Consider the following 24088-nt stretch of genomic DNA (forward strand, 5'->3'; position numbering starts at 1 on the left):
ATGCAGATGCTATGATATGACTGGCAGAAAGCTATGATGCTACGATATGACTTGAAATGACTTCTAATGAAGGCGAAAAAAAGAAAATGATGAAGCTGGACCTTTACCTAAATATTAGGTAAAGGTAAAGGTTCCCCTTGACAATTTGTCCAATCGTGCCCAACTCTAGGGGGTGGTGCTCATCTCCATTTCCAACCCATAGAGCTAGCATTTTTGTCCGAAGACAATCTTCCGTGGTCACATAGTCAGCGTGACTAGACACGGAACGCCGTTACCTTCCCACCGAGGTGGTACCTATTTATCTACTTGCATTTTAAATGCTTTCAAACTGCTAGGTTGGCGGGAGCTGAGACAAGCGACCGGGCTCACTCCGTCATATGCATTCGATCTTACGACTGCAGGTCCTCTGACCTTGCAGCACAGAGGCTTCTGCGGTTTAACCTGCAGCACCACCACGTCCACGGCTAAATATTAGGAAGACAAAAATCATGACTTACAGGAAAATCACATGGCTTTAATACTGACTACGAAGAAGTTGAGATTGTTAAGATCTGGGTTCAACCATCAATCCAAATTACGGTTGCAGCCAAAAAACCCGAAGAAGACTGAGATTTGGAAGGGCATCTATGAAGGAACTAGAAAAAAATATTTGAGTGTAACTGGAGACCAAGGCCGATGGTATTCCCAGCTGCTAATTAGAGATGTGAAAGCTGGACAGCAAAGAAAGTACAGTGGTGTCTCGCTTAGCGATCACTCCGTTGAGCGATGAAATTGCTTGCGATGGACTTTTCGCCATCGCTGGAGTGATCACTTAGCAATGGCCTCTATGGCTAAAATTCGCTTTGCGACGATCGCGGGGAAGCGACCATGGCAAAGCGAACTTTTTAAAACAGCTGATCGGCGGTTCCAAAATGGCCGCCGCAAAAACAAAATGGCCGCCGCTGTTTTGCCTCGCTTTAGAGGCACCCAAAATGGCCGCCGCTATGGAGGAATTTCGCTTTAAGGTAAGTTTTTAGCCCATAGGAACGTATTAAATGCGTTTTAATACGTTCCTATGGGGTTTTTAATATCGTTTAGCGATTAAATCACTTAGTGATTTTTTTTCCGGAACGGATTAACATCGCTAAGTGAGGCACCACTGTAATGATAATAGCCCTCTGCTGTCAAGTTAATTCTAACTTATGGTGATTGTTTTCAGGGTTTTCCAGGCAGAGAATACTCAGAAGAGCTTTACTATTCCCTTCTTCTGGGTAGACAAGGAAAAACTAGATATATTTGAAATGTCATTTTGAAGGAGAGATTTACAAATCCCAAGAAAGATAAATAAATGGGCCCAAGAAAGACAAATGAATCCCAAGAAAGATAAATAAATTCAATCAAGTCTGAATTCTTTCTGGAAGCAAACAATGATGACACTGAGGCTGCAGTACCTTGGGCACATCAAGGCCATCATGCTGTTCCCAGACAACAGGAAAAGAAGACTACATATGTGATAGATTGACTCAATAAAAGAAGCCACAAACTTCGGTTTGCAAGAGCAGAGTTGTTACCATTAGAATATTTTAGAGGCCACTAATTCATAGGGCTGAAGCTCAACATCAAAAAAACTAAGATCACGGCCACTGGTCCCGTCACCTCCTGGCAAAAAGAAGGGGAGGATATGGAGGCAGTGACAGATTTCACTTTCTTGGGCTCCCTGATCACTGCAGATGGTGATAGCAGCCACAAAATTAAAATACACCTGTTTCTTGGGAGGAAAGCGATGATAAACTTCGACAGCATCTTAAAAAGCAGAGACATCACCTTGCCAACAAAAGTCTGCATAGTCAAAGCTATGGTTTTTCCAGTAGTGATGTATGGAAGTGAGAGCTGGACCATAAAGAAGGCTGACTGCCAAAGAATTGATGCTTTTGAATTGTGGTGCTGGAGGAGACTCTCAAGAGTCCCCTGGACTGCAAGGAGAACAAACCTATCCATTTTGAAGGAAATCAACCTTGAGTGCTCACTGGAAGGACAGATCCTGAAGCTGAGGCTCCAGTACTTTGCCATCTCATGAGAAGAGAAGGCTCCCTGGAAAGGACCCTGATGTTGGGAAAGCGTGAGGGCAAGAGGAGAAGGAGACGACAGAGGATGAGATGGTTGGATAGTGTCACAGAAGCTACCAACATGAATGTGACCCAACTCCGGCAGGCAGGGGAAGACAAGAGGGCCTGACATGCTTTGGTCCATGGGCTTGCGAACAGTTGGACATGACTTAATGAATAAACAACAACAACAACATTCATAAGGCCACCAAAATTTGGAGGCAACTTGATGACACACAATAACGAAGAGTTACCTCACTCTAGTTATGACAGATCTATTGCTCCCTCCAATATCAGTGGTATTGTGTCTCAGTTTCAGGGGAGCACAAGCGAGTAGGGGCCAGAGGAAGCTGCAAAAGCCCGGCCAATGCTCTCAAGGGCAACAAGCATAATAAGAGTGAAAACAGTTAAACCTAAAAACAGAACAAAAATCAAGCCACAGCTCAAAGATACACACACATAAATAGGCATCTGCATAAAAGCTCATTAAACTGACCAGGCAGGAGGGCAGGATAGGCTCTCTAAAGGCTTATACAAATTGGTTTTCTTCGACTGTTCATCAAATAAGCAAAACAAGATGAATGGGCATCACAGACCATTCCAGAAGATTAGCCTAGCTAAGGTGCTTGGATGCCATCCATATCTGTATATCAACACTGGCAATAAAACCCTCAAACAGTCCTTCAGGGACCTCCTTAGACTTGCAGAGCCCATCTGCCATCACAGCCCATGAATAGGAAACGGGGCCCACCCTTGACGGAAGCATCTAGGGGAATACTGAGTTAGCGGGATTACATTTCCAGTTAATCTGAGCAAAACGGCAGATTTAATTAAAATATTACTTTCTTCAGCCCCTGCCATGGCTGGGATTCCAGCCAAGACTTCTTGCTGTTCAGGCAATGGAAATTTTCAGGCCTGTACTTTCTGCCATCACATATCACGGCCTCACATTTACCTGTATTGAATTTTACTTAACAAGGCCACAAATATATTAACTAAGTGCAACCAATGGCAAGGATAGATCACCAGTTGTAGAGTTAACTTACTTCTGTCCCCGCTCAGCCACTGAGGATCCACAACCCCTACAGTGCAGAATGAAATGGTGATGAAACAGATCTGGGCTTTTGGACGATTGAGAACTTATTCTACCATTTCCCTTGGGAAGTACAGTCCCGCTCGGTTTAGTGCTGAGATCTGTCATTCCATTTCGTACAAACTGTGCCTTCCCCACAGAATACGCTTCTCTGTTATCCTGCCTCATTCTTGGGGGCTTTAGAATTTTCTTTTTCTCTCTTTTGCGGGTTGTTTTGAGATAATTTAACCGAGACATGGATGAGGATGATGTGGATCTGTGTGCCAAGCCTTCATCAAATTAAGAGGAATGAATATTTCCTGTCATTAAGATGCCCCCCTTGAGGTTTCCCCAGAGATATGAGCTGCAGAGATATGAACTTTGAAATTAAACTTGTGTTTACCTTTCAATAGCCAATCATAAAATAAAGAATCTTAATGCAAGACGTAGTGATGAACAGGCATATAAATCTTTGCTTGTTTTGTTCCCGCAGATGAGAATGAAACATTTCTAAAGGCCTCTCCCTGCTGGACAACATTATAATATGATATGATTATCTATCTATCTATCTATCTATCTATCTATCTATCTATCTATCTATCTATCTATCTATCTATCTGTCTGTCTGTCTGTCTGTCTGTCTGTCTGTCTGTCTGTCTGTCTGTCTGTCTGTCTGTCTGTCTGTCTGTCTGTCTGTCTATCTATCTATCTATCTATCTCCTGTTCCCTTTTTTGCATTTCTGATGGGTCTTGCACACTTCGCTTGCTTTCTGCTTTGCTTTTTTTGAATTTCCAATGGGTCTGGCACGCTTTCCTTGCTTTCTGCTTTGCTTTTTTTGCATTTCCGATGGGTCTTGCACGCTTTGCTTGTTTTTCTCCCTCCCCCCCCTTCGGCCGGAACAGATTAATCGCGTTTCCGATGGGTCTTGCAGTGATTTTTTTTTGTGATTTTCTTCTTCGGCCAGAATGGATTAATTGCATTTCAATGGGAAATGGTGCTTCAACTTACAGCCATTTCGAGTTATGACCAGAGTTCAGGAACCAATTAAGTTAGTAAGTGTAACTTTCCACGGCTAATTGCAGCTAACTGATAAAGTGCTGGGTGGCCTTTGGTTGTGGAATCAGGCATATGGCCAAGTACATGAAAAAGCACGACTTGCCTCCCATAGCTACCATTAACTGCAGCAAGTTATTTAGAAAATATACCAACACTAATAGCATTCTCATCAACACCAGCCTATACAGAGCAGAGCTTGGAAAAGTTTTCATTCTGGGACCACAACTTGTAAAAGTTATGATTTTGACCAAGACATCCTGCCTTGGGATTCCTAGTACAGTGGTGCGCTGCACCACAACGATAATCCGTTCCCCTGAAATCGCTGTTAAGCGAAAACATCGTCCAGCGAAAACAGTTTCCCCATTGGAATGCACTGAAACCCATTTAATGCGTTCCAATGGGGAAATTACCTCGTTGTCCAGCGAAGATTGCCCACAGGGGAAGCCATTTTCCGAGCGCCAATCAGATGTTAAAATGACTGCCCTGATAAGCATGGCTCTGGAAAACACAGGGCAGCCATTTTGCAGAGCTGTAAAATATCGTCGTCTTGCGAACAAACGGTTCACCAAGCACGGACCTAATCGACATCAAGCAAAAATTCCTCATAGGAAACATCGTTTTGCAATCGCTATAGCGATCGCAAAAAAGTCACCGTCCTGCGGATTTGTCATACAGCGGGGTCATCATCTAGCGAGGTACCACTGTAGTTATAAACCCCCAAAAGTAACTTTTACAAGCTCTGAAATGGACTAATAACCAGACCTTATTTAATATCATTTCATCACATGCTTTCAGCCTTTGGAAAGGTGGAAATTGTGCTTGTTTTATGTAGAAGTACGTAATTTAAATGCATACTTACAAGGGATATCAAGGATACTAGCCAAATTCTTTTTTCTAGTGGTTGTAGATTGTCTCCATTCAAAGAGACATCTCAACAAGGAATTCAGAAGGCCTGCAAGATTCCTTATCTCCAGGCAAGAGCAAGATATGGAGCACTATTTTTTCCCCAGTTACAAACAGTGTGTATCCTTTCCTTTCAGAAGTAAAATACAAATACACACAAGAAGCAGGTAACAACCGGCTAGTTGATTTTTTTAAAGTTTTGTTTTTTAAAGAGCAAATAACTCCTCCTGTTTTCTAATCTTTAAACATCTGTGTACAGGCCCAGACAGCCATTGCTGTTATTTTGCATGGAAGTGTACCTTGCAGTTTTGCTTAATTTGTGCAAAACTCATTCTTAGCCTCATTGTCCTCTCTTAATGGGAGTGCCACAAAGCATTTCTGCTTCTCTCTAAGTAGGGAAAATAATTTGGCAGCTCTTTGTCTTTGGGTCCAGGGATAAGGCAGGCGAGGACTGAAACACCTTATATGTCCATGCCTACAGTTGTTGATCCATCTGTAAAGATACAGTGTTCATCTCCCGTTACATGTGCCACCCAACACTAATTATTGAACCTATGCCTCAATGAACTTATAGTCAGGCGTTCTAACACTGACAATTTTATTTTTACTTCTCATTTGCTGTCTCCAGTATCTCAAAACAGATGGTAATGTTCTAAACACAATTTGTTAGAACAGTTTATCAAAATACAAACCAGATTAAGATATGCAGTACCACTAAGTAACTGAAACAAGACAGAGGCAGGGACTTAACATGGACTAGATAAGGTTACACTCCCTCTGAAAACCCAGGTGTGCAACGTGGTTGTGCTCCTGGGTTTTGTCTCTGAGCCTTGATGTCCAGGTTTCAGTAGTGGCAAGGAGTGCCTTTACGTAGTTCAAATTAGTACGCCAGCTGCGCCCATTCCTTTAGAGGTCTGATCTGGTCATGGTGACACATACATTAATTGTCTCTTGGCTGGATTACTCTTAGCATGCTGTACTTGGGGCTGTCAGGTCCAAAGTGCTGCAGCCAGATTGTTAACTCAGGACCACATAACCCGTCCCTGTTACAACAGTTTCATTGGCTGCTGATCTGTTTTGGACACAATTCAAAGTGCTGATTTTAACCAATAAAGCCCTAAATGGCATGGGTCCAAGCTATCTCAATATCTGTATCTCCCTTTATGGGCCTGCTCAGATGTTAAGATTATCAGGAGAGGCCCTTTTCTTAGTCCCACCGCCTTCACAGGCGTGTTTGGTGAGGATATAGGAGAGGGCCTTCTCTGTGGCTGCTCCGAGACTCTGGAACTCCCTCCCACAGGAGGCCAGGCTGGCCACATCTTTGCCATCTTTTTCCAAGCAGGCGAAGACCTTTCTGTTCATGCGTGCTTTCACTGAGTGTCTGACTATCTATGAAACAGGATGATTTATATTTTGTTGTGCTTCTTAATCTGTCTTTAAGGTAAAGGTAACGGTTCCCCTTGACATTTAGTCCAGTCGTGTCCGACTCTAGGGGGCGCTGATTATCCCTATTTCCAAGCCGTAGAGACAGCGTTTGTCTGCAGACAGTTTCCGTGGTCACGTGGCCAGCGTGACTAGACACGGAATGCCGAGTAGATAAATAGGTACTGAGGTGGTACCTATTTATCTACTCGCATTTTTACATGCTTTCGAACTGCTAGGTCGGCAGGAGCTGGGACAAGCGACGGGAGCTCCCTCCGTTGTGTGGATTCGATCTTATGACGGCTGGTCTTCTGACCCTGCAGCACAGAGGCTTCTGTGGTTTAACCCACAGCACCACCATGTCCCTCTGTCTTTAGTAATGCTTTTACCTAATGTTAAATGTTATTAATTCTTCTTTAATATTTGAATAATTTACTGTTTAAGCTTTTAATATGGTGTTATTAATTATGCAAGCCAACTTGGATTCTTTTTTAGGATGAAGGCAGTGTAAAAATATTTGAAATAAATAAAAAAGAAATCCCAGCCCTTTCCCTGGCTGCTGAAAGCTTTCTAGACGTTGTCTAGAGGGACGGGGTAAAAATCGAATAAATAAATAAATAAATAAGACTGTTTGTATCTCTGCTGGAAGAGACTTAAGAGTAGACTCAAAGCATTCTGTGGCGCATGCGCGACATTCCCATCTGCCAGATCACAAATTCGCAAGCTCTCTGGTGTCAGCATCACCCTGAGTATGGTTTATTTTAGATTAGGTCTACCTGTTTTGATCACAGGCCACTGCAAAAGCAACATCCAGTAAAATGCAAAGCCGAAACAATAACAGCAGCTAGTACAAAACTCAAAATATAACTAGTTTTATTCTTCTGATCATTTCCCTTCTTTCAGGATTTGTTTCTGGTGTTGTGACCAAAACACCCACCCACAGATGCACGAAAAACGAAAGATTGAAAACAACATTTGAGTGCCAGAGGGGTTTTCTTTGCAAAATACGGGTTTTCCCCCAGAAAATGTAGGTTTTTAAACAGAAAAAAATGTCTGTGAATGTTTGCCAAAATGGAAAACCAGGGGTTTAGAAGGATCCCGGACAGAGGTCTTTCGCATCACCTGCCACAAGGTATTTTTACACTGAAGAAACTATATTATCAGAATTTTGTATCTTGAAGTACCAAAACTCGTATCTCAATTAATTGCTACTTTAAGGCATTTGGATCCCACACCATCTGAGGATAGTTCCTCATTTCATGCAAACATTTCTGGCAAAGATGTCCAAGCAGATGCCACTCTCTGGTGGACACCTGCTTATTGTCCCCAAGCTCCTAAATCCTAATGCATTCACTGGCTCTAATCAACCACAGGACCTTTGAATAGGAAGCATAGAATTCTACCAGTGGTAATTGCGTATTTCTAAGGATTTACAGAAGTACTTCATGAATCTATATATCCCTCACGCAATTATACTCAGGCCAAAGTTAACAGGGCTGTAACAAGGTCCTAAAGCATTCAACTGTCTGCACAAGTAAGAGGCATGTTAGTTAGGCATCCTTCAGTCTTGAGAGACTATGGTAACGTGCTCTGTATGGAGGACTTGGAATAGCATCTAGTGTGGCTGAGAAGGCCAATTCGAGAGTGACCATCCCTTCCACAATGAAGACAAATACAATCTGTCCCCTGTCCAGCTCCCTAATTTTGCTGGTTTTGGGACGGCCTCAGCCTGCTGGACAAGAGTCTCTTCAAATTGGGAGAGGCCATGATGCACTGCCTACCTCCAGGCTGAACGCTCAGATGTCAGGGTTTCCCATCTGTTGAGGTCCATTCCTAAGGCCTTCAGATCCCACTTGCAGATATCCTTGTATCGCAGTTGTGGTCTCCCTCTGGGGCGATTTCCCTGCACTCATTCTCCATACAGGAGATCTTTTGGAATCCGACCATCAGCCATTCTCGCAACATGCCCGAGCCAATGTAGATGTTGCTCTTTCAGTAATGTATACATGCTAAAAATTCCAGCTCGTTCTAGGACTACTCTATTTGGAACTTTGTTCTGCCAGGTGATACCAAAATGCATCTGAGACAACGCCTATGGAAGGTGTTCAGTTTCCCCTACTGTCATGCAATACTTCCTGAAAGTTAACACTGTTTTAGTTACCATGACATTATATTCCACACACTAGCTTACATTCCATAAACCAGCTTTCTCTCACCACCCACGCGTGCACTGACTCACACTCAGCTGTCTGACTTCCAGACACATCCATTCTCCTTCATATATATCAAACATTCAAATTCCAGATCACAACTCCCTCTCTCACTTTCTAACTCTCCAGTCACAGCTTCCAAGGACTATGACTTGACTTGAGTCAAAAAGCCAATGACAGGACGGACGGTACCATTGTCTATCACAGCGGTAAAGATGTACTTTTTGACCTAATTATGCACAACAAGTTATCAGTACTAATGTACCATGGATGTATTGCGGAGTAGGCAATCATGCTGGGGAAAGGTGAAGGCAACAGGGAAAGAGGAAGACGGAACATGAGGTGGATTGACTCCATAAGTAAACCACAGCTTTTTAGCTTAGACGAAATGATTAGGGCATTTAAACTTCTTAACTGTTAGAGCACTATGACAATGGAACCAATTATCTTGGGCAGTGCTGAGTGCTCCAATGCTGGAGGTATTCAAAAAAAAAAAATTGGACAGCCATATGTCAGACCAGCTTTGATTTAGATTCATGCATCGAGCAGGGGGTTGTACTTGACGGCCCCTTTAGGCTCCTTCCAACTCACTTATACTATGATTCTATTAATTTATGATTCTGTTAATGACAACTTTTGGAGGTTCACCACAAGCTGGAAGTGATTTGATGGCACGTAAAAACAACAGGTTATCAGAAATATCTGAGCAAGCCATAGTTTTGTTAGGCCTCACCAACACAGTACAGAACAGCTGCCCAGTTTTGCTACAGTACATTAATACCCGGCAAGGAGTTTGTTTCACCAAAAATACAGCTACTGGGAACAATGAAACAGTTCCCTCATTGTTGCTGAAGCTGCGTTTTTTCCCCCCTCATTGCCCTCAAAAACTAAGAATGCTGGAGTTTCTGCCTCCACAGCTAAAATGGGAGCAGCGTTCCCGATAGTGGGAACCCAAAGAGAGGGAAAGCATATAATCAAGAAAAATAACTGTGGGAAAAGATAACTTGTTTTAATTACCTTCAGAATTATACAGGGATTTGCTCTGGTGTACATTATAATCCCATTGCTTTGCAGAGTCCGCAGACGCAGCGCCAGCTTGAATTCCTCCTTCTTGCTATTTTCAGAAACCCGGTATTTGATGTAACTATTCCCAGCAAAGCTAAGGGAAGTGTGTCCTGAAATAACCATTTGGAGAAAAGACAGCGGCTTTTATTTTTGCTTGCTGAAATAAGACTCAGGAGATGATCCTATCGCTTGCCAAGAGGGAAAACAAAGTTAATTAAGGAAGATGCATGGTTAACAAGGAAGGAAGACTCTAATAAGGATCTGATAAGGAAGAATCTTAAAAACCAAGCACATAATCGACAGATAAAAAACTTATCTCTGTTGTATGTGCACCTTACGTTAGGGAAGATTAACTCACTAATAAGGGGAGAAATGTTGTTCCTCGATAGGAATTATTGCTATTCATAAAACCAGAGTGGACAGCTTGTAAAAGCAAACCAGATAACAACAAAATTATTATTCTGTTACTTATCACTTTTATGTGCCTGGACTTAGATTGTTCAATCTGCATTTAGGAAACCAAATCCAGCTGTGCAAGCGCACACAGTGCCCTGTTAAATACCTGCCCACTTACTTTTTGCAGTTCCAGAAGGGCGAGAAAAGCTGCGGGAATTTCTTGGCAAATCATAGGTTCTGCAGTCCTGCCAAAGGAATTATGGGTCCTACACTGGGGGTTAGGGTGGGATGTGTAGGGACATGGGAAGCAAAAACCCAGTCCTTTACTTCCTATATTATCTGGGGTTTTAAGCAAAGGAAGTCTGTTGGCTTGAGTATGTTAGCACTGCAACCCCATCCTTAAATTAGGCTGGTAGATGTACTACACCTTTGAGCCCTTTAAGGACCAGTTGACCAGAGGAGCCAATTGATTTCCACCTGGCTTTGTAGAGCAACTGATTTTTGACCTGGTATGTCAGTGTCTTCTTTGAACTACTAGCTATGGGCGACCCTATATTCATACTATGTGTCCGCATAAGAGGGCTCCCAGGCAGGTTAGCCAATGGGACAGTAACTGGACCACAGATACCTGATGGTGGTCTGAACACATCCACTCCAGATGTTTTGGGTAACTCCCATAAGTTTCAACCAGTATTCCCAATAATCAAGGATGATGGGAAATATAGCTCTAAACATCTGGAAGGCACCAGCTTGCTCACCCCACAATAGCCAGGATGTTGATACAGGTGCTCTTAATACCAACAGCAACTTTCCCCAACCATCCACCCTCCACACATTTTTTGGTAACTCCTCATACAGTCTATGGGGGGGCACATTCAAAAATGATATGAACCCTCCCTTAGATTTTAAGTTGACAGTGCAATGCCCAGGTTGGAGAAGGCACCACACAGGTGTTTTTCTATCTGACAAAGAGTATACAGTTTGTTTTTGGGGATTCTTAACTTTGGTCCCTAGATGTGAAACTACCGCGATAACTCGCATTTTCTTCTCAGTTGTCTTAAATATCTGAACAAACACTCGTATGAGAGCCCGGGGTGTAGTGGTTGAGTGCTATACTCCACTGAACCATGACACTCACTGGGAGTAACTTCCTACTTGTCCCTCTCAGCCTGACACAGTTGTTGTCAGGATAATAAGGGGAGAGAAAGAGTAATCTACACCAGTGGATCCCAGCCTTGGGTAACCCCAGTGTTCTTGGAGTTCAACCCCCAGAAACCTCAGTCAGCACAGCTAGTGGTGAAGGCTTCTGGGAGTTGTAGTCCAAAAACACTTGGGTTACCCAAGGTTGGGATCCACTGATCTACCATGACATCAGCACACTGGAAGAAAGGTGGGATCTAAATACAGTGGTGCCTCGCATAACGAGCGCACCGTACAACGACGAATCCGCATAGTGAGGGGGGGTTTGCGATCGCAAATGCGATCGCATAACATTGCCCCCTATGGGAGAAAATCGCTGTGCGACGATCAGTAAGCGTTTCGCTTACTGATTGTTCGCATAGCAATGTCGGGGAAACAGCTGATCGGCGGTTCCAAAATGGCCGCTGGAAGAAAAAATGGCCGCCGTAAGTGTTTTCGCTCCCTGCCCTCGCTTACCGAGGACACGAAAATGGCAGCGCTATGGAGGAACTTTGCTCAACGGTGAGTTTAAGAGCCATAGGAACGCATTAAACTAAGTTTAATGCATTTCTATGCGTTTTCAGTTCCGCAGAGCGATGTTTCACATAGCGAGGGTTAATCCGGAACGGATTAACCTCGCTATGCGAGGCACCACTGTATAACTAACATATAATAAAGAAATAACCAGTAATGCTTCTTTTACTTTCCATTTATTTCCTGCTCCCCTGGTATTGTACTAAAGAGACTTGTGGCCTCTCCCACAGGGTATATCTCCAAGTCAAGCAAGCATCAGCCCAAACCTCTCGCATTGCTCTTTGTTCTTCAGGCGGGACATCTTGAAGCCTTCAGTGTTGACCTTGAAGTGAAGAGGGATCAGGAGAAATGGAGAGCTGGCAACAGTTAAGCAGACCCGCAGTTTACCTGAACAAAATTTGTACCTGAGCACTCTCCAAGCTTTCCAGGAGGACACTGGCAAATAAAAGGCCTTCGGTTGATTTCATAGCCCACACACTGCATATCTCCTGGACATGGTTTATCTGTGCAAGGATCACTCAAGCCTGGACACAATGCACCTGTGGTACATGCAGAAAACAAACAAACATGTCTCTGTTACCCACTAACAGAGTAAAAGGTTGATGGGGGAAGGTGGGACAGATGTGTAAGTTTTCCTCCTTGGTTGCCCATAGACAAGACATAAGCAAGATCTGATTTCCTGGGGTGTGGGATGAGATTATTTATTTATTTCATTTCCTAAAAAGGGGGAAAATTCTCTTCAGCATGAAAGAAAAGTTATGGTTGAAGGTAAAGGTAAAGGTTCCCCTTGACATTTAGTCCAGTCGTGTCCGACTCTAGGGCGCGGTGCTCATCCCTGTTTCCAAGCCGTAGAGCCAGCGTTTGTCCGAAGACAGTTTCCATGGTCACGTGGCCAGCGTGACTAGACACGGAACGCCGTGACCTTCCCACCGAGGTGGTACCTATTTATCTACTCGCATTTACATGCTTTCGAACTGCTAGGTTGGCAGGAGCTGGGACAAGCAAATGGAGCTCCCTCCGTCGCGTGGATTCGATCTTACAAAGGCTGGTCTTCTGACCCTGCAGCACAGAGGCTTCTACAGTTTAACCCGCAGCACCACCATGTCCCTATGGTTGAAAGCATACCCTATAAAACACTCAAATCACAGATCAACCTGCCTTCTTTATTCAAATCTTTTCAGGACAGGGTCCACAAGTAATGTAATCCAACCAGTTCTGTGTGCTCCACTCCACAGTGTTTAATGGTGGGGAATAAGCAGAATCATCTTCCTGGGAATCTCCTGAAAGCCCAGTGCTCCATTAAAAATGTGCACATTTTTTGAAGATGTGTGGGTTTTTAATAATGGGAAATCAATTTCTTATAAAACAATACTGGACACTGGAAGCAACCTGCAGCTCTAAAGTATTGGCTCAGTCGGCAGCAGTAGGGATTTTCCTTAATGCCCTGATGTGGGGCAAACTGCACTCTCAAGAGCCCCTTGACAAGTGATTGCTGCACATGGGAGTGCCTTTTGCATACACACCCATTCACATACATGTATTCGCAACATTATCATGTCAACGATACACACCTCGGCTTATTTGAACAGCCGTCAAAGGAATCCTTAGATTTTTTTGACCACGATGCCTGACAAAGCCATGAAAACCCATGAAAAAGGAACACACAAAAAGGGCTAACTTATGGGACTTCTAAGAAAAACCAGGCATTTAAGAGCACATTTAGAATGATGAGGAAATTCTGAAGCAATGGATTTCTTTTGCTTCTCTTGAATTTCATCTTGATTGATAAAATCAAGAGTGAAACTGTGGAGATGGGTGGAAAGATGAATAGTGAATGGGCTATTTCAACTGTTCATACATACACGGAGGCACACCAATCTATATATGATGCATTTGTCAGAAAAGATGCAGTTTGACTTTAAATAAAATTAAAAAACATGGAATGAAACACCCTTACTGATTAAAAGGTGTTCCTATTAATTTTGCAAACTCAGTATTCTCGAGGCATGCTATTTATTTAAGTCTTGAGTCTTATCTACACTGTATAAAGAGTGCTGTGAACTTCTATAAGGTCAAATACCCTTTTGAGTTATCACATGCTTAGTTCCTAAAGAACTTCGGTTCCAGGTAAATATGGTTTTGCTTAATATGCAGGTCAAGATTATTTTGCATCACAGACCTTTTTTCTGCAGAGAAATTACTACTGTAGGTTTCAAAGTGGACACCAGCTGCATACAAATATGGCAACGACTGTAAACGGCCGGGCCTGATATACAGTGCATTGCGGTCAATTTAATCTTGCACAGCACTCCCCCCACTTTGTCAAATATTTGCTCGCCAGGTCTCAAAGGAATAAAACAAACCCCAAGCCTGCCTTGCCAGAGCTGTGCAAAATGATGCGTGGAAGTTCTTATGAACAATTTATAGTCCTGGCTGCGTTAGTGGGAATATACGGCTGCGCTAAGAAACCTTATACTCGATTTGGAGCTGAGTTTTTAGTGCTGCAGAGAACGCCTGTGTATTGCTGCGGTAGATATTATTTGCCAGAAACGTGGATTAGAACTACAGACAGCCGTGGACAGCAGCTAGTTTTGCTGACAGGCACAAGAGGAAAAGGGACCGAGGCATTTTCCTCCCCAATGGCCTACATAAAAGGATGTGAAACTGTTATCAGTTTTAAGCTTTTTGATTTATCTGGATCCCACCAGAATTCTTATCTAAATTCTCTATTAGCTTATGAGACCCTTTATCTCCATCCTGCATAGAAATTCATGTGTACTTTGATATACGTATTTTTTATCCATTTTTCTTCATTTATGCACTTCTAACATGTTTTCTTCTTTTGAATAAGTGTCCCAAATCCACTTGGGTAATTTACCCAGCATTGTGGAAATGATGTCACTGGCAGTGACGGATTGCTAGATAATGGTTTTATTTTATTTATTTGTCTCATTGATAGGCTACCTTTCTCCCAATAAGAGGGCTAAAGAGTGCCTGCTTTGATTCCTCATTGTTTCAACTTCATCTAATTGTGCCTGGGTTATACGACACCGGGAATCAAAACAAAGAGTCTTTAATTAGCAACAATTTACTGCTGGCAATGTTATTTCCCCTACATCAGTGAAACCTGTGCAAGAAAGTGTTGGCCAGTGTTTGTACTCACTTTTTCCAACATACACATTTTAATTACGGTATGTGCATATAATCTTGAGTTATACATGTGATGTAGTTGGTAGAGTTACTGGAAAGCTAGTGTGGCGGAATGGATAGCGTGTTGGATTAAGGCTCAGGATACATGGGTTCAAATCCCTGAGTGGCCATAGAAATTCATGGCCATGAACTTTTTTGACAATTCACATATCTCAAAAGCCTTATTATGGTCATCATAAGTGAGAAACAGCTTGACAGCACATAACAACAAATGGTTTTAAAGCAAAGAAGCAAAGCAACAATCTGGAGCTGGTGGTTTCCTCTCCATTAAGGGAAAGAAAAAGTGATAAACCCATTATCAGTGGCTGAAATCCAGTGATAAGTTACAACTAGGGTAGGTGCACTAAATCAATGGAACTTATGGAGGATTTGATTTGCCAGATTCCCCACTGATTCAATTGCCTACTCTAGTTGCCACTTACTACTGGATTTCAGCCACTGATTTGGGTCATGATAGGAATTATTAAACCCTATGAAATTCCTTGCCTCCAATAAAAGAATGAAAAATTATTCTTTTTACTAATCGTTTCGGCAATTTGTGCAAAATGTCTCTGTGTAAGACTAGTGTATTTTCTCTTTATGAAACTCAACATGTACACATGCTCTCTCTCTCTCTCACACACACACACACACACACACACACACACACACACAGAGCGAACAAATACTGGACTGGCTGATTGCACAAAAAGATGCAATAAGTCAGTGTTTTTGCATCTTAAAAATCTATGCAAGGCAGCAATTACAGTTTTGAGTAGTTTGCATTATTTGTACAAAAAGTCCAACTTTGATTGACAGAAAATACTTTCTCCCCGCCCCCCTTGTTCTCACATGGAGATTTACCTTTCTGCTACACATGCTTTCATCAATAGTCTCTCCCACTGTAAACTGGATACCTTTGTTTTAAAAAAATCATTCATCTGAATTCCACCCACCCCCCATTCCTTCATATATAAACCTGTCCCATTGTCACAAGCACAATTAATTTTTGCCCCTCTTCTGCCACTGGGATTGGGAAGAACAGGGAGATGCAGAGGGGATCAGGACATGACCTCAAAACGAAAAGACACAAATGTTTCCTGTGTTTATAACAGCAGCTCAGCCTGTAGAAATTGGCAGTGAAGCTTTTCACACTTCAATTATTTGTTTCATCAAAAAGCGAATCACCTATATAACTATTTCCCTTTCTGATATTAAGACCTTTATCCCTCTCTTCTGTTTGTTTTCAATATGATCAGCAGCACATTAAAAATTACGATCTCTCTTCCAAAAACGTGAGGAAATCCTTGCTCTATTTTCCTTCAATTTTCATTTAAATGCAAGGAGATTTGGCAGCCAACGTCTATAATGCTCTGTTACAAAATACAGAATAGTTGCGATTATGCCTCTAGAACTATTCAATTGTCCATCTGATTCCATCAGCATTGCCAGCGTATTTTCCATGTACTGCATAGTAAGAACACAGATCTGTATGCAGAGGGCATTTGTTCTCAGCACACAATTAAATTTTATGTCATGTCAGGCAATAATTTTCAACAAGCCCCTCTGTGGCTGACAGAAAGACAAGTCACTTCTGCGAAAAAGGCTTCAGGACTTATGAATATCCATAAGCTCGTGGGAAGGGAGTCCTGCAGAGATTGCAGATGGAGCCACCACATGTTTTTGCAACCTTTTAACCTCTGGTGAAATCTCTGACACCACACAATAAAATCAGTAAGCAGCCTTGTAATCAATCTTTGCCACTCTCAGCTGATTCAGACTCAGAGCAGAACCACTACCCTATGAAGCCCTGAGGTGTGTGAGAAAAAGCAAATCATTTAATGTGACAGGACTGTAAAGCTGGTGGCCCAGCAAGCCAAATATGGCCCACCAGCTGTGTGTGGAGGCTTCACAGGTGCTTGAGCATAGACAAATAGCAGAAGTGGGGGAACAGCGTCAAGCTCTTGCTAAGCCTTCACTGAAGGCCTTCAGGCTGAGTTCTGCTTTATGTATTACTATGTGCATAAGCAATCACAGGAAACACTTGTTCTGGCAAACTGTTGAAGGAAAACCTTCCAGAACAGAGGTATGAAGAATACTTCTTGAATTCCCCATAATTGTTGAATTAGGCTGTCTCAACATGACGATACACCTCAACAAGGAATTTTCGAGCCTCACAAGAATCCTCACCTCAAGTGGAAGACAAGAAATTATTCTTTCCACATAGAGGTCTCTGTTGTTGTTTAGTTGTTAAGCCATGTCCGACTCTTTGTGACCCCATGGACCAGAGCACACCAGGCCCTCCTGTCTTTCACTGCCTCCCAAAGTTGGGTCAAATTCATGTTGGTCGCTTCGGTGACACTGTCCAACCATCTCATCCTTGGTCGTCCCCCTCTCCTCTTGCCATCACACTTTCCCAACATCAGGGTCTTTTCCAGGGAGTCTTCTCTTCTCATTAGATTGACAAAGTATTGGAGCCTCAGCTTCAGGCTCTGTCCTTCCAGTGAGCACTCAGGGTTGATTTCCTTCAGAATGGATAGGTTTGACCTCCTTGCAGTCCAGGGGACTCTCGAGAGTCTCCTCCAGCACCACAATTCAAAAGAATCAATTCTGCCCCTTCAAAATCCAGCTTGTACTTCTGGGAGTTCTCTGTCCACATAATACTGAAGCCTACCTTGTAGAATTTTGAGCATGATCTTGCTAGCATGTGAAATGAGTGCAATTGCGCGGTAGTTGGAACATTTTTTGGCACTGCCCTTCTTTGGGATTGGGATGTAGGCTGATCTTTTCCAATCCTCTGGCCACTGCTGAATTTTCCAAACTTGCTGACATATTGAATGCAGCACCTTAATAGCGTCATCTTTTAAGATTTTAAATACTTCAGCTGGAATGCCATCACCTCCACTGGCCTTGTTGTTGGCCATGCTTTCTAAGGCCCACTTGACTTCACTCTCCAGGATGTCTGGCTCAAGGTCAGCAACTACACTATTTGGGTTGTCCGAGACATCCAGATCTTTCTGGTATAATTCCTCTGTGTATTCTTGCCATCTCTCTTCTTGATGTCTTCTGCTTTTGTTAGGTCCGTACCATTTTTGGCCTTTATCATCTTCATCTTTGCACAAAAGGTCCCTTTAATATCTCCAATTTTCTTGAACAGATCTCTGGTTTTTCCCTTGCTATTATTTCCCTCTATTTCTTTGCACTGTCTTGTCTCTCCTTGCTATTCTTTGGAAGTTGCCTCTTGTGTTGCTGGAAAAGAGTGTTTGTGATGACAGATTGTTCTCTTGACAAAACTCCATTAGCCTTTGCCCTGTTTCGTTTTGAACTCCAAGGCCAAACTTCCCTGTTGTTCCTTTTATCTCTTGACTCCCTACTTTAGCATTCCAGTCCCCTATAATGAGAAGAATATCTTTCTTTGATGTCAGTTGTAGAAGGTGTTGTAAGTCTTCATAGAACTGGTCAATTTCAGCCTCTTCAGCATTGGTGGTTCGTGCATAAACATGGATTACTGTGATGTTGAAAGGTCTGCCTAGGATTCGTATTGAAATCATTCTATCATTTTTAGATTGTATCCCAGTACAGCTTTTCCCATTCTTTTGTTGACTATGAGGGCTACTCCATTTCTTCAATGGGATTCTTGCCCACAATAGTAGATATGGTAATCATCTGAATTGAATTCGCCCATTCCCATCCAGTTTAGTTCAGTGACACCCAGGATGTCAATGTTTATTCTTGCCATCTCCTGTCTGACCACATCCAGCTTACCAAGGTTCACAGATCTTACATTCCAGGTTCTTATGCAGTATTTTTCTTTGCAGCATCAGACTTTCCTTTAACTTCCAGGTGCGTCCACAGCTGAGCGTCCTTTTGGCTTTGGCCCAACCACTTCATTAGCTGTGGAGCTACTTGTCCTCCACTCTTCGTCAGTAGCATGCTGGATGCCTTCCGATCTGAGGGGCTCATCTTCCAGCATCATATCTTTTAGCCTTTTGTTTCTGTTCATGGAGTTTTCTTGGCAAAGATAATGGAGTGGCTTGCCAGGTCCTGCTCCAGGTGGATCACATTTAGTCAGAACTCTCCACTATGACCTGTCCGTCTTGGGTGTCCCTGCACAGCACAGCCCATAGCTTCTCTGAATTACTAAAGCCCCTTCGCCATTGACAAGGCAGCAATCCATGAAGGGGGAGGTTTCTGTACTTTACCCTAAATTGTTCTGGTCTTTGCAAAACTAGTGTACATTCTGTGTAGTTAGCAAAACACGCACATACAAGTACAGGAGGCCTAGAGAATTGTTAAAACAATCAAACAATTACGTGCAAGATATTTGGATTTTTTTTTAAAAAAACTATAAATCCCATAATTCTCCATTCTGGGAGTTCCACCTACAGATACCAAAATGTGGCTCACCTGGGAGACAGGCTTAAATTGGAAATCTTTATGGATTAGCTAGGCCTAGCTTCCTGGTCAGAAAGGAAGCTTGCAGTATTACACAATGGAGATCCCAGGAAGCTAGACAGAACTAGGCCTAGCCAAGCCTCAAGACCTTCCAAGTGAGACCTTTCTCTGAGGTACAGCACATTTAGGTGTAAGGTGCCTTTAAGGTAGGTGGAACTCTGAGAATGGAATATTGTGGTATTTCTAGTCCAGAAAATCCAAAACGCCCATCCCTGCTACTCCCAAGACCTGGTCTTTTTGTTCCCATGCAAGAGCAGAAAATCTAGATTAGTTATCCCTTTTTTCCTCAACTGTGTGCAATAAGGTTGACTGACGTGCAATCAAAACATCCTCTTTATTTCTCAAGGGTGAGAAAATGTTAGTGTTTGTCACATCCCCGGGCACTTTCGTGGAAATGCTGGGGACAAAAAAATGGGGAAATGGCCCAGGCTTTTTGAGTGACTCCGATAGCACAAAGATGTCACTTCCTCTCCTCTCGTTCTCTGCCTACATCACAGCGAGGGCTTGGAAATGACACTTTTGTTAGTTAGACTACAGCTCCAAGAACCTGAGAGTTCCTGTCCAATAGAGTAGTTTCCACGTTTTGTTCATTGAAAGGGCTTCTACCAAACAAGTGGGGCCATACAAACTGGATGGCTCTATCCCATTTTCCCAGTACCATGGGGTCGCTTTGGCTTTTGGCACAGCACCTGGACCTTCTTCATACAAAGCCCTTATTCAGAGCAAGCCAGCCTTTCCTATCAGGCTGTTTAAGAGTGGTTCTGACAGATAAACTGCAAGCATTTCAACTTTTTATTCAAGCTCCTGTGTGTGCATTTTATAGCCGTCACAAAACTTTTAAAATATTGAAGCTCTGGAGAGAGTTCTTTATGTCTGCCTTTGCGGTTATAAGGGCCCCAAGCTACAAATCATGTCTTATTGTGTTGCTCCTGGCTAACATGCATTTTCAGGGTGATTTCACAATGACAGAGGCTAAAAAACGCTAAAGCACTCACAAGGATGTTGTGCACCTTTAGGGATTTATAGCCAAGGCTTGAGTATCTCGTCTGAAGTTGGGCTGTTTCTCTGCTCTTCTTTGTTCCTTCTAAAATTAGATCCAACATTAAGAGTTTTAGAAAATTCTCTCTAGGCATGTTTGGCAGAAATCAATGGCGCTTCCCTTGGGGTATGGGTAGAAGAAATTAACTCTGCAATCCTGCACACACTATGGCAGGCAACTATATGTTCGCAAACAACCGGCAGTGAGCTTTTTACTGCGCATTATCTGAAAACTAGGGTGAAACTGCTTGAAAGACAGGACAGTTTTAATGCGTGTGTTTCATGCAGCTGGATGGTGGTGGCAGTGGCCATGAAGTGTGTTGGAAGAAGCAGTAGTGGAGGTTTCCCTGGCCATCAAAGACCCTGACACTACCGCCACTATGCTCCCGCCACCACCATCCGAGCCCTGCTGACTACAGATGAAGCCCTAGTGTGGTTGAAAATGGTGCACATTAGGCACCATCTTAAAATGCAGAAAGATTTGCAACAGGAGTGTGCCTGTGGACTCATTTGGGAGTAGCTGTCCATGAACTCAGTTGGGAGTTACTTGTGAGTAGATTGGCAAAGCAGACATTGGCAACTTGTGATTCGCCAGCTGTTGTGCTACCAAAGCTTCCATCAACACCCACCACTGCGCAGGCTTTCTAGAACTAATGGAACTTGGAGTCCAACAACATCTGGACAGATATTATGTGTCAATTCTTATAAACCTTCATGGGAAGACATTCTAGCTTAGAATGGGGACAATTACTAAAAGCCCCCCCCCCCCAAAGGTTGGGAAAAACAAAGATCAGAATCCTTTTGCCTTAGACCAATGTTTCCCAACTTTTGGTCCTCAGATGCTCTTAGATCCTGGCCAGCACAGCAAGTAATGAAGGCTTCTGTGAATTTTAGTCTAAGAACATATTTATTCTAAGGGACCACTTCCTTAGACTGAGGGCACAGTGCTCCACTATACATGCAGTGGAGCTTTCCTGCAGCTTATGGAAACAGGTAGAAAGGAAACCCTGTTGAAAACAATGGGGGAGATCTCTGGCTTGCACAATGACAGGCTGGATAATGCAGGAACTATATGGGTGTTCCTGCATCCTTACACCCCACCTGCAAATGAATAGTTTACTAGCTATAGTATGAGGTCAACCAAAGAATCAAGTTTCATTAACACGATGGGCTGGAATCTCCTAATTTGGGAAGTAAACAAGACAACGGCTCTGAGATCAAATGTGGCATTCTGGGAAGAGTTCTGCTTCAACTGGAAAGACTATAGTTGAACTCCTGCACAGCTATACTGACTGTGGCACAGCTTTACAACAACTCAAAGTGACCCTGCTTAGCCCATTCTTCTGTCTCTGCTTCATGCCGCTGTGTCCTGTTCCTGTCTCCCCTCTGCAGATGAGTGAGGGATTTTTTTAAAAAAATGTTATTGGTAAGTAACACACTGCTGAATTGCCTTGCCTCACAGCTGACATAGCACTGGATTCCGAGAAAAAAATAAAAGGAAACTCTCCACATCCTCTTCAATCACCTCCTTCATAGTGGACTGGAGGAAAGCCAGACTCATTGTTATTTATATGCATTTATTGGTAAACAGCAGACCACTGAATTGGGTTGCCACGCCAATGATGTAACACTGGATTCTTTTTTTAAAAAAGCTCTATACCAGCGGTCCCCTACCTTTTTGGGACCACGGACCGGGTGGGGGTTGCAGGCTCTGTGCGTGGGGGGGCATGGGCACCCCCCGCGCTTGCGGGTGGGCATGTCACACTCACGGGTGGATGTGTCGCGCTCACGCACATGTGCACCATGCCCAACCGCAAGCGCAACACACCCATTGTGTGTGTGCGCGAGGGGTTGGAGATCCATATCCGTGGCCCAGTTTCAGGAAGCCCACGGATCAGCACTGGGCTGTGGACTGAGGGTTGGGGACCCCTGCTCTATACCATCTCTTGCCTAGGGAAGCTGAAATTTGTTTTTTAAAATTATTTGTTAGTTGTTTGGTACCAGCGATCACGCATGCCAGAAACTAAACTAAAACAGTGCGATCCCACCTGTGCTAAAAAATAAATAAATCAGTAGCCCCTGCCAGTCTTCCAGAAAGATGCAGATGGATTTGAAAAAGGCTCAGGCTAGTTCGTGATTGCCTATACATCATCTATTTGCAGGGAAACATATCACATCTGACTGTGCCAAAAGAAGTCCAAAACATGAGATAAATCACTGTCTGATCGCACCTTGAGAACACCCACTGAGTCCTCATGTTAGTTGTTCTTAACAAGTCCCACTTATTTCAAGAGGTCTGCTGTAGGTAGGACTTGATACTTGATTTAGCCCTAAGTACCAAATGGAAAAAGCACATGCACATTACTTAAGGACTGTGCTGGGTTTAGACTTGTCTCCAAAATCATGGCTAGAGATGGGCATGAACATCAGTTCAGAGGTTTGTGCCAGCCAATGCCCCATTCACCACCTGGAGCGCACTCCTCTCTGCTTCCTCTTTGGCTTGCCCCCCCATCTCTTTGTCTGAGTGGGTGATCAACCAAGGAGGCAGGGAAGGGCCGAACCTTCAAACCGATGTTTGTGCCCATCTCTAATTATGGCGGAAGGGACGTGGTGGCGCTGTGGGCTAAACCGCAGAAGCCTGTGCTGCAGGGTCAGAAGATCCGGCAGTCGTAAGATCGAATCCACGTGACGGAATGAGCTCCCGTCGCTTGTCCCAGCTCCCGCCAACCTAGCGGTTCGAAAGCATGCAAATGCAAGTAGATAAATAGGGACCACCTCGGTGGGAAGGTAAACAGTGTTCCGTGTCTAAGTCGCACTGGCCATGTGACCACGGAAAGATGGTCTTCGGACAAACGCTGGCTCTATGGCTTGAAGAGCGGGATGAGCGCCGCCCCCTAGAGTCGGACACGACTGGACAAAAATTGTCAAGGGGAACCTTTACCTTTACCTAATTATGGCATCAATATGATGGGTGATGGGTACATTTCTTTCTGTTATTCCACACAGGATCCCAAGAGAAACTGAAAAACACTCAACACTTTTCGCAACTGGAGATTCATTATCTGAGCTGTAGCAGAGGCTCAGGTTAACTACAGATGGCTTCCTTCGAAATGTCAAGCTAGACTAGGAATCCAAAGTACTGAATCAGTTTTCCTCTTCTTTTTTCTGTTGCATCTTATATTTTATTTTCCAGATAGGAAAACCAACTGCTGCCATGCTACAGAATGACATTCTGTCAGCACTAATGTCGACTTGTGACAACCGGTATTTAAACAGTATTGTATACGGCGCAGTACCGTCTGCCAAGTTTTTGAATGGTTAAATCACTGTCACATTACTAGCTCTTTAGTTTCCACCACCACGACCATTTCTGCCTAACTATGTTTGTCCAAACTGCCTGAGGGAGATAGAAGCCCTTTTCAACACCACAAAAGCAAGCCTCTGAAGTTTCCCGGGGTGGTTAAGAAAATTATTGGATGTTGAC

General features: G+C 43.3%; 1 protein-coding gene across 7 annotated transcripts in view; it reads right to left on the reverse strand.

The window, feature by feature from the left end:
- Positions 1-24088, reverse strand: part of FAT3 (FAT atypical cadherin 3) — a 529225-nt gene that overhangs the window by 31928 nt on the left and 473209 nt on the right. For all 7 annotated transcript variants that reach the window (XM_072993570.2, XM_072993569.2, XM_072993567.2 and 4 more), the window contains 2 exons: positions 12327-12461; positions 9766-9923 (listed from right to left, as the gene is read on the reverse strand). In XM_072993570.2, the coding sequence (XP_072849671.2) occupies positions 9766-9923; positions 12327-12461 (293 nt within the window). The remainder of the gene's footprint in view (positions 1-9765; positions 9924-12326; positions 12462-24088) is intronic.

This window comes from Pogona vitticeps, chromosome 3, assembly GCF_051106095.1.
Source record: "Pogona vitticeps strain Pit_001003342236 chromosome 3, PviZW2.1, whole genome shotgun sequence".
NCBI classification, from domain to species: Eukaryota; Metazoa; Chordata; class Lepidosauria; order Squamata; family Agamidae; genus Pogona; species Pogona vitticeps.